At 45.9% G+C, this 10,563-nt stretch overlaps 1 protein-coding gene across 2 annotated transcripts; it reads right to left on the reverse strand.

Moving 5' to 3' along the window:
• Positions 1–346: 346 nt before the first annotated feature.
• Positions 347–8,758, reverse strand: LOC132206818 (zinc finger protein 239-like). 2 transcript variants are annotated; one of them, XM_059641900.1, is made up of 3 exons: positions 8,695–8,758; positions 7,906–8,035; positions 347–1,230 (listed from the first exon to the last, which is right to left on the reverse strand). In XM_059641900.1, exon 3 carries the CDS (start codon positions 1,154–1,156, stop codon positions 491–493), a length of 666 nt encoding a protein of 221 aa, XP_059497883.1. In that variant the 5' UTR covers positions 1,157–1,230; positions 7,906–8,035; positions 8,695–8,758; the 3' UTR covers positions 347–490. The 2 variants fall into 2 exon arrangements, with proteins under 2 accessions (XP_059497883.1, XP_059497882.1); XM_059641899.1 differs by lacking the exon at positions 8,695–8,758 and adding an exon at positions 8,588–8,675.
• Between the last annotated feature and the right edge of the window lie 1,805 nt (positions 8,759–10,563).

Raw genomic sequence — 10,563 nt, forward strand, 5'->3', positions numbered from 1 at the left:
AGATACAGTCAGTACTTCGAGGGAACAAAATTGAGGGATGAGGGATTGGGTCTCATTGACAAGGTCAGTGCCAGCAGTACATGAGGGGACATGAGACAGAAACTGGTGAATTATGCGGTTCACAGCTTAGTTAGGGAGGACATTCGATATGGTTTGGCAGTAGACCTGTGCATTGGAAGACATCAACACAGACAGCTGATGAGATTGTCTCAGTCATAGTGACAAAGAAGGTCCATCAGCTCCTTCCCCTTTTTTTGGGGGTGAGGATACAGGAGACAGGGGAAATGAAGAACCTTCAAAAGTAAATAACATGTCGTTAAATGTATTAAATTAACTTGACACACTGTCACAGAACGCTGGTTTATTTGAGCTTCATCTAGAATATTAATTCGTGTAACAAGGTTGAAGACGGATAACATCTGCAGATGTAGATGCTGATAAACATGGTTCAGTCCTGGATGCGATTAGCACCACAATCCAATCACTGTCATTACTTATGAACTCGCTGGTGTCTCAACAGGTGGGATGAGGTTGTGAATCCTCTCCAACATGTAGAGCAGGTGAATGGTCTCTCCCCAGTGTGAACTAGCTGATGTGTCAGCAGGGTGGAAGTCTGCGTAAATCCCTTTCCACATACCGAGCAGATGAATGGTTTCTCCCCAGTGTGAACTCGCTGATGTACAATGAGATGAGCTGATCGCCTGAAGCCAGTGCCACAGTGAGAGCACCTGAAAGGTCTCTCTTCAGTGTGAAGACGTTGATGGCAGATCAGGTCCCCAGAACTCTTATAGCCCTTCCCACAGTCTGAGCAGGTAAATGGTCTCTCGTCAGTGTGCACTCGCTGGTGTGCCAGCAGGCTGGATAACTGAGTTAGTCCCTTCCCACATGTGGAACAGGTGAATGGTCTCTCCCCTGTGTGACTGCGTCGATGAGTTTCCAGCTTTGATGGGGATCTGTATCCCTTCCCACAGTCCCCACATTTCCATGGTTTCTCTCCAGTGTGACTACACTTGTGTCTTGATAGGCCAGATGATTGGCTAAAGCCTCGTCCACACACAGAACATGTGTACGGTTTCTCCCCACTGTGAACGGCGCTTATTCCCTCCATGTTCAAAACCCGGTGATATTGAAGATCAAGCAGATTGTCAAACGCCATCAGATCCAGAAGTGGTGTTTGGTTTCAGTTTCCAAACTACAAATCATCTCCATTTAACACCCTGTGAAACTGATCTAAAACAGAGCAAATCAAGTGAGTGAGAACCCCGAACACAAAAACATATTGTGAAAGACGAATCTGGTCGTTTGCGGTGCCAAAATTAGGAATCAGGGACTGTGAAAACTGCTTGATTGTTAAAGGGGAAGTGGTGGATATATCATATATTTGAACTTCTAAAGGTTTTGATAAGGTGCAACACATTGTGCTACTTAATAAGGACTCACGGTGTCGGAAACAGTATATTAGCATGGTTAGATGATTAGGGAACTAATCAAAGACAGAGTTGGAACATGGGACAAGTTTTCAGGATGGCAACCTGTAACTAGTGGAATGCCACAGGGATCAGTACCGGGGGCCAGAATCATTTTCAATTCAGATCAATGACTTGAACGAGGAAAGTAAACGTACAATAGCCAAGATAACAAAGTGTGGCGCTGGATGAACACAGCAGGCCCAGCAGCATCTCAGGAGCACAAAAGCTGACGTTGTGGGCCTAGACCCTTCATCAGAGAGAGGGATGGGGAGAGAGAACTGGAATAAATGGGGAGAGAGGGGGAGGCGGACCGAAGATGGAGAGAAAACAAGATAGGTAGAGAGGAGAGTATAGGTGAGGAGGTAGGGAGGGGATAGGTCAATCCAGGGAAGATGGACAGGTCAAGGAGGCGGGATGAGGTGGTAGGTAAGAAATGGAGGTGCGGCTTGAGGTGGGAGGAAGGGATGGGTGAGAGGAAGAACAGAAGAAGGGTGAGGGAGGAGGTCTGGGGGCAAGTGTAGCACTTCCTGCGGTTGCCGGGGAAGGTGCCGGGTGTGGTGGGGTTGGAGGGGAGTGTTGAGCGGACAAGGGAGTCGCAGAGAGAGTGGTCTCTCCGGAAGGCAGACAAGGGTGGGGATGGAAAAATTGCTTGGGTGGTGGGGTCGGATTGTAGATGGTGGAAGTGTCGGAGGATGATACGTTGTATCTGGAGGTTGGTTGGGTGGTATGTGAGAATGAGGGGGATCCTCTGGGGGCGGTTGTGGCGGGGGCAGCGTATGAGGCATATGTTGCGGGAAATGCGGGAGACGCGGTCAAGGGCGTTCTCGACCACTGCGGGGGGAAAGTTGCCGTCCTTGAAGAACGTGGACATCTGGGATGTGGGAAGCTTCTCAAGTTTCAGATCGGTATGACAGTCGGCACAACATCGAGGGCCAAAGGGCCTGTACTGTGCTGTAATGTTCTATGTTCTAAGCTTCAAAATCTCCCCTTCCCCCACTGCATCCCAAAACCAGCCCAGTTCTTTCCCTCCCCCACTGCATGCCAAAACCAGCCCAGTCTGTCTCTGCTTCCCTAACCTGTTCTTCCTCTCGCCCATCCCTTCCTCCCACCTCAAGCCGCACCCCCATTTCCTACCTACCACCTCAAACCGCCTCCTTGACTTGTCCATCTTCCCTGGACTGACCTATCCCCGCCCTACCTCCTAACCTATACTCTCCTCTCCACCTATCTTCTTTTCTCTCCATCTTCGGTCCGCCTCCCCCTCTCTCCCTATTTATTCCAGTTCCCTCTCCCCATCCCCCTCTCTGATGAAGGGTCTAGGCCCGAAACATCAGCTTTTGTGCTCCTGAGATGCTGCTTGGCCAGCTGTGTTCATCCAGCTCCACACTTTGTTATCTCGGATTCTCCAGCATCTGCAGTTCCCATTATCACTGTACAATAGCCAAGTTTGCAGAGGGCACAAAATTAGGTTGAAAAGCAAGTGGTAAGGATGAGACAAAGAGTCTCAAGTGGAATATAAACATGTGAGTAGACAAGAACTTGTCATATGTAATTATGAACTTTGACAGGAAGACTGGAGATAAATGTTACTTAAACAGAGAAAATCTGCAGAAAGCTAAGGGATTTGGCAATCCTCATTCATGAATTTCAAAAAGCTAGCATCTAAGTTCAGTGAGTGAGAGGGAAGTCAAAGGGAATTGAGCATTGAGAGGGGAGTGCAAGGTGAATAAAAAAACTGGCTTGATCATAGAAGATAGAGCTTAGCAGTGGAAGGGTGCATTTCTGAATGGAAGGCTGTGATGATTAGCGTTCCTCAGAGATCAGTGTTGGGACCTTTGCTGTTTGTGATATATATAAATGATTTGGAGGAGAATGTAATGATCTGATTAGTAAGTTTGCCAAAAACACAGAAGTTGGTGGAATTGCAGATAACAATGGGGACCGTCAAAGAATACAGCTGGATACAGATTAGTTGGTGACTTGGGTAGAGGGATGACAGATGGAGCCCAATCTGGAAAAATATGAGGTAATGCATTCTGGAAGGTTTAATCCAGATGGAAAATGTACAATAAATGGCAGAACCCTTAACAGTACTGATTGGCAGAGGGATCTGGTTGTACAAGTACACAGGTCACTGAAAGCAGCAACGCAAGTGGGAAAGGTAGTCAACAAGGCATATCGCATGCTTGCAGTCATTAGCCAGGACACCCAAGTTTAAAAATTGGCAGGTAATGTTTCAGCTTTGCAGAACCTTAGTGAGGCCACATTTGGAATATTATGTTCAATTCCAGTCGCCACACTACCAGAAGGATGTGATGGCTTTGGAGGGGGGACACGGTCCACAGAAGGGTAGGGGGTTTTCGGTGTGACAGGCAGCATGTCGGTGCAGGCTCGGAGGGCCGAAGGGCCTATTCCTATACTGCAATTTTCTTTGCTCTTCTTGTTCTATAAAAGGAGGGAGCTTTCGTTAAAACGACGTAATGCACTAGTCAGGACACAGCTTGAATACTGTGAACATTTTTGTGCCACTTTTCTCTGGAAAGATATATTTGCATTGGAGGTAATCAAGTGAAGATTTCTTCGGCTGATATTAGGTATGGAGGGTCTATCTTACAAGAAGAGGCTGAGTAAATAGAGCTTGTACTCATTGGATTATCAACCAGTCACAGGCGACCTTATTGAATGCTATGAGATTCTTAGGGGGCTTGACAGGTTAGACATGGAAAAGTTGTTTTCCTTTGTTGGACAGTCTAGGATGACAGGGCATAATAAGGGGGTGCAACAGTTAAGAAAAATTTTCTTCTCCCAGAGGGCGGTGAATCTGTGGGATTCTAGCTGGAAATAGATTTTTAATCATGGAGGCAAGGATTATAGGGAGAAGGCAGAAAAGTAGAGTTAAGGATTATCAGATAAGCCATGATCTCATTGAATGGTGGAACAGAACAGATGAGCTAAAAGGTGAACATCTGCTCCTACATCTTACGATTGCAAAACAGACTGATGTTCTTCAGGATGTAGAACCAACGTATAATTCCCAGCCTACACAAGGCTTTGAACTCAACAGGAGGTGGCAGAGATACAGATAGGAGAAGCAGAGAGTGAAGGAGCAAGATTTGTGTGTCTAAATAAACAGTATTTCTCCAAACTTCAAACTCCACCGCCAAGAGGGACTAGTTTCGCAGCTGTATGTGAACACCATCAAATCCCAGTCACACTTCCCTGACCTGTCAAACAACAGGTACCATCATCCACATTCCCTGTTATAAACTCCATTCATTCACAACTGAATCTACCCTCTCCTGATAACTGTCTGAAGCTGAACCAGACAGTTCACAATGCAGAATATTGCAATCGTCTATCTCCATTATCGGCAAGATTATCAATTTCCACCTCAGTAACATCACCTGACTCATCCCTTGTCTCAGCTCATCTGCCGTGAAACTCTCACTGAATCCCTTGATGTTTCTAGATGTTGCTATCCTAATACACACTCGGGCAGCTATGAATCACTCCACCATCAGTGTTGTTCTTTCTGCTGCCGAGGCCGCAAGTTGCGAATTTTCCTCTCCAAACCTCCTTGTCTTTACGTCACTTTCCTCCTTTAAAATGCTCCTTCACACCTCATAAGGCCAAATGTTTAGACTCTTCCCCAAACATCTCTTTGTGTGGCCCAGTGTTACACAATACTTTCTAACATTTTTGTGAAATGCCTTGGAACGTTATGGAGCCATGAAGGTTTACAGCATGGAAACAAGCCCTTCAGCCCAAATTGTACATGCCACCCAGTTTTCACAATTAATCTAGTCCCATTTGCCTTCATGGGCCCATTTTCCTCCAACTCTATCCTATCGTGCACCTGTCCAAATGTTTCTCAACTGTTAAAATTGTACTGACCTCCATCACGACCTTTGGCAGCCTGTTCTAGATACTCATCACCTGTGTGAAAAAAATTGCCCCTCTGGATCCTTTTGTATCTCTCCCCTCTCGCCTTAAACTAGTTTTACCCTCTAGTTTTAGACAGCTCTACTTTTAGGGAAAAACTGTTGGCTGACTACACTATCTGTGCCCCTCATTATTTTACAGACCTTGGGATGGCCCTTCGTCACCTATGCTCCAGGGAAAAAGTCCCAGCCTTTCCAGCCTCTCATATATCAAACCCTCTCATCCATGTAGCATCCCAGTATATCTTTTCTGCACTCTTTCTGGTTTAATAATTTATTTTCTCTAGTAGGACGACCAGAACTGCACACAGTACTCCAAACGCAGCCTTACCAAAGTCTTGAGCAGTTGCAACAAGATGTCCTAACTCGTATACTCAATGCTCTGACCGACGAAAGCAAGAAGAACGCTGAAAGCCTTCATCACCCTGTCTACCCAGGACTCCACTTTCAAGGAGCTATGAACCTGTACCCCTACGTCTCTTTGTTCTATATCATTCCCCAGGGTATTCCATTGATGGTACAAGACCTACCACAATACAACATCTTGCATTTACCTAAATTAAACTCCACCTGCCATTCCTCAGCCGACTGGCCCAATTGATCAAAATCTCACTGTATTCCCAGACACCCTTCTTCACTGCTCACTATACCACTTATCTTGGTGCCGTCCACAAACCTACTACCCATACCCCCTAAATTCAGATCGGAATCATTTATATAAATGATGAATAATTGTGGACTCAGCATACCGGTGGTCACAGGCCTCCCCAGTTGGAAATACAACTGTCTATCAACCTTCTGGCTTCTACCTTCAAGACAATTTTGTGTCCAATTGGCCAGCTCTGCCTAGATCCTATGAAATTTAACTTTACTCAACCACTCACCAATTAATTCCTTGTCAAATGCCTTGTTAAAGACCATGTAGACCGACCTCATCTAGGCACTCCTTCAAAAAGCCCACTTAAATTCATGAGACACAGTTTTCCCACAGACAAAGCTATGCTGACTATTCTAACTGAGTCTGTGCCTCTCCAAATGCCAGTAGATCTTGTTTCCCAGAATCCTTTTGAACAATTTATCCACCACAGATATTAGGCTCACCGGTCTTCAGTTCACAGGCAGGTCCCTGCAGCCTATCTTAAACGATGGGACAGCATTAGCCACCCTCCAATCTTCAGGCAGTTCACCTGTGGCATCAATGATACAAATATCTCCACTAACAACTCCACAATTTCCTCCTTAGCCTCCCAAAAAGTCTTGGGATACACTTCATCAGGACCCAGAGATTTATCTACCTTCTGCTACTTCAAAATCAAACTGCTGTTGTATTTGAACATTTGACATTTAGACATTCCTAAATCATCAATTTATGAATGATTTGGTGCTTCTTATCTATCAGCATTAGAGGAATCAGAGCAACATCTGACAAAAGTTTCAAAACCATGAGTGGTCTGGACTGATTTAATAGGGAGAAACTGTTCTGTTTTGTAAAAGGTTCAACAACAGATTTAAAGTGATTTGCAAATCTGATTCAAGAACAAAACTGATGTAGAACTCATTATTAATATAAGCTTAGAAGTAGAAGAGAAATAGACTAGACTATAGTGCAGAAAAGAAATGTTTCCTGACTGGGAAAGATCATGTTGGAAGATGAGCTGGAAAGATAGCAGCACATGGTCTGAGGGCAGACAACAATGGAAGCTTTATTCAGACACTGTCAGCAGAAGTAATAGTCAAATACTAAACAGAGATCAAATACATTCATTACTAGAGACGGAGAAAGTTAAGTCAATGGCAGAAAGAAGAAAAAGGAGGGGGCACAGGTGAATGGGGTGTCATGGATTCAGATCCACAGTGGAGGAACAGCACCAATCCTTCAGCCACAGAACTTCACAGAGAAAAGAGCACAGGTAAATGGGGAAAACTTCAATGTGATCAAGAATGCAAATAAACATTCATCACTTAAATAATTTCACTGTATTCAAAATTAAAATCTCCTGCCGGAGCCTGCAGTTGGAAAGGTGTCAGAAACACTGGAATCAGAGCAGAATTTCAGTTGAGGAAATTCCCAGGGAGTAGGTGATGTCACTGTGCAATTGTCACTGTGTGATGACATCACACACAGAAACACTGAGCATCTAGCTCTGTGTAAATCAGAGATCACCACACATTATGTCAGACCGGAGGATCTCTGTGACAAGGCTAACCAGATTTGCCAGAAAGATTCAAGAGATGAGGCATTTCAGTTGCATTGTGTGTTGGGGAAACTGAAATTATCTGCTTCGAGTGTAATATATGAAGCAGAGATGAGATACCTGTGTACATGTTTATGAAAGATTAACATAAAGTAGATTAGGAAAAATTATTCCTGTTAGTTGGTCATTAAAAAAGAGTAAGGGAGACCTATTGAGAATTTTGATAAATAGCCACAGGGAAAATGTGAGCAAAAGTTTTAGCAAAAGTTATTTGCTAATGATCTGGAATTCAATGCTTACTTTCAAAGGCGATGATAAAATCACTTGCTTCCTGTCAGATTTTCATATGATGTTTAGCTTCAGTTTCTTGTCCGCAAATTCCCATGCATTATCCAGTGAAGTAATTTTACGATATTCATCACAGTCAGTCCTGGGGAGGGAAAAAAAAAATCAGAAATGACTTCCCACCCTCTCTAATTGCAGCCGAAGCAAAGAATGTGCACGCTCCCTGGTGCGTTTGCCACCTTCCCCGTTGTCGGCGGCAACTGCTCGGTTTAAGTAACGTCTCGTCAGGGCATTGAGTTTCTGGAACAAAAACAGAGGTTGCTTTTCCTCCTGATTTACAGCATCCGCAGTTCCTTCGGCTTTTATTGAGTAGTGAGTTTCTGCCCTGCTCTTTACGAGGCTAAACAGAACCACAGATCTTTAGACATACGGAGCAGGACGCCTCATTTTTTGGGCTGCACTTCCGCTTCATCAGAAAGACATCATACAAATTGTCACCACGCTGAAGAATGGACAGCAAGCTCCTACCATTCATTCCAAACATATTGACCCCAACAAGGACAGCAGCTGCGCATGCGCACTCAATAAGACAGCTCGGTTCGGGGCCTAAATTGGAGCGAAAGCCTCCAGTTAACGATTCGCCGTCACTCCACGTAAACAGGGAACTGAAACCTTCTTTGTCAGGCTGGCGCCTTACACAAAGTGTTCACGAAGTGTCCGCGTCCCCAAACAGATCCGTCTCTGCCCTCAGCACCGCCTCATTCTCAACGTTTTCTGAGCGAAAACAAAAGAAACATCACTCACCAGCGAGTAACAATTCGACGCATGCTCCGTACAAGGCCGGCACTGCGCCTGCGTACTGCTATCGTTTGCGGAGCAAGGGATGTTCACCGCGGGGAATGCTGGGGCTTCAGGTCACCATGGCAACGGGACGGTTGCACGCTCTTGACAACATGAGCAACAGCGAGCATCTGAACATGACAAAAACTTCTGTGCGACACTTCACAACAGCGTTAACATTTACCGCCTTCAACAGTCAGTGCTCGTCTCCCCAGTCTGGAACGCTCTGCTATAGTTGCCGATGTATTGCCAACTGTGGATGATAATAACCAGCAGAACTCAGCGAATCTGCTTAATTGCTCAGAGATAACAGGAACTGCAGATGCTGCAGAATCCGAGATGGTTTGTTTCACTGATGAAGGCTGATGAAGGGTCCAGGCCCGAAACGTCAGCTTTTGTGCTCCTGAGATGCTGCTTGGCCTGATGTGTTCATCCAGCCTCACATTTTATTATCTTGGAATTCTCCAGCATCTGCAGTTCCCATTATCTCTGGTTTGTTTCACTGTTCACCCGTTTGCATGACATCCTTCCTAACGTCTGTCGCTTTGTATAAGTCAACCCAAGCCAAACCACCTCCAAAGCAAAAACCGAAAGAACTGCGGAAGCCGTAAAATCAGGAACAGAAATTACAGGAAGATCTCAGCAAGTCTGGCAGCATCTTCAGGTGGGCTCCCAGTCATTTTCCAGTCATTTCTGCTTTTACTCCTTCAAAGCAGCTGACCATTGACACTGCACGCATTTTTTTTTGTTCATTTCAAGTTATTGCCATCATAGTCAAGGAGGCGACAAAGTGTCGAGCTGGATGAACACAGCAAGCTCAGCAGCATCTTAGGAGCACAAAAGTTTTCGGCCTAGACCCTTCATCAAAAATGGGGGAGGGGAAGAGGTTTCTGAAATAAATAGGGAGAGGGGGGAGGCGGATCGAAGATGGATAGAGGAAAAGATAGGTGGAGGGGAGGCAGACAAGTTAAACGGGCGGGGATGGAGCCAGTAGATCTGAGTGTAGGTGGGGAGGTAGGGAGGGGATAGGTCAGTCAGGGGAGGACAGACAGGTCATGGGAGTGGGATTAGCTAAATTGGAAAAAAATGGGGGTGCACCTTGAGTTGGGAGGAGGGGATTGGCGAGAGGAAGAACAGGTTGGGGAGGCAGGGATGAGCTGGGCTGGTTTTGGGATGCAGTAGGGGGAGGGGAGATTTTGAAGCTTGTGAAATCCACATTGACACCATTGGGCTGCAGGGTTCCCAAGCGGAATATGAGTTGCTGTTCCTGCAACCTTTAGGTGGTATCATTGTGGCACTGCAGGAGGCTCAGGATGGACATACCATCTGAGGAATGGGAGGGGGAGTTGAAATGGTTCGCAACTGGGAGGCACAGTTGTTTATTGTGAACCAAACATAGATGTTCTGCAAAGTGGTCCCCAAGCCTCTGCTTGGTTTCCCTGATGTAGAGGAGGCCACAATGGGTACAGTGGATCCAGTATACCACATTAGCAGATGTGCAGGTGAACATCTGCTTGATGTGGAAAGTCTTCTTGCGGTCTGGGATGGGAGTGAGGGGGCAGGTGTAGCACTTCCTGCGGTTGCAGGGGAAAGCGCCGGATGTGGTGGGGTTGGAGGGGAGTGTGGAGCAGACAAGGGAGTCACAGAGAGATTGGTCTCTCCGGAAAGCAGACAAGTTGTGGGGAGGGAAAAATGTCTTTGGTGGTGGGGTCGGATTGCAAATGGCGGAAGTGCCACAGGATGATGCGTTGGATCCGGAGGTTAGTGGGGTGGTTCATGAGGATGAGAGGGATTCTCTTTTGGTGGTTATTGCGGGGACAGGGTGTGCGGGAT

The sequence above is a fragment of the Stegostoma tigrinum genome, chromosome 43, assembly GCF_030684315.1.
Source record: "Stegostoma tigrinum isolate sSteTig4 chromosome 43, sSteTig4.hap1, whole genome shotgun sequence".
Taxonomy (NCBI): Eukaryota; Metazoa; Chordata; class Chondrichthyes; order Orectolobiformes; family Stegostomatidae; genus Stegostoma; species Stegostoma tigrinum.

Bases quoted from the DNA above. Each gene is read 5' to 3' on its own strand.
- LOC132206818 (XM_059641900.1), bottom strand. From the start codon at position 1,156: ATGGCGTTTGACAATCTGCTTGATCTTCAATATCACCGGGTTTTGAAC.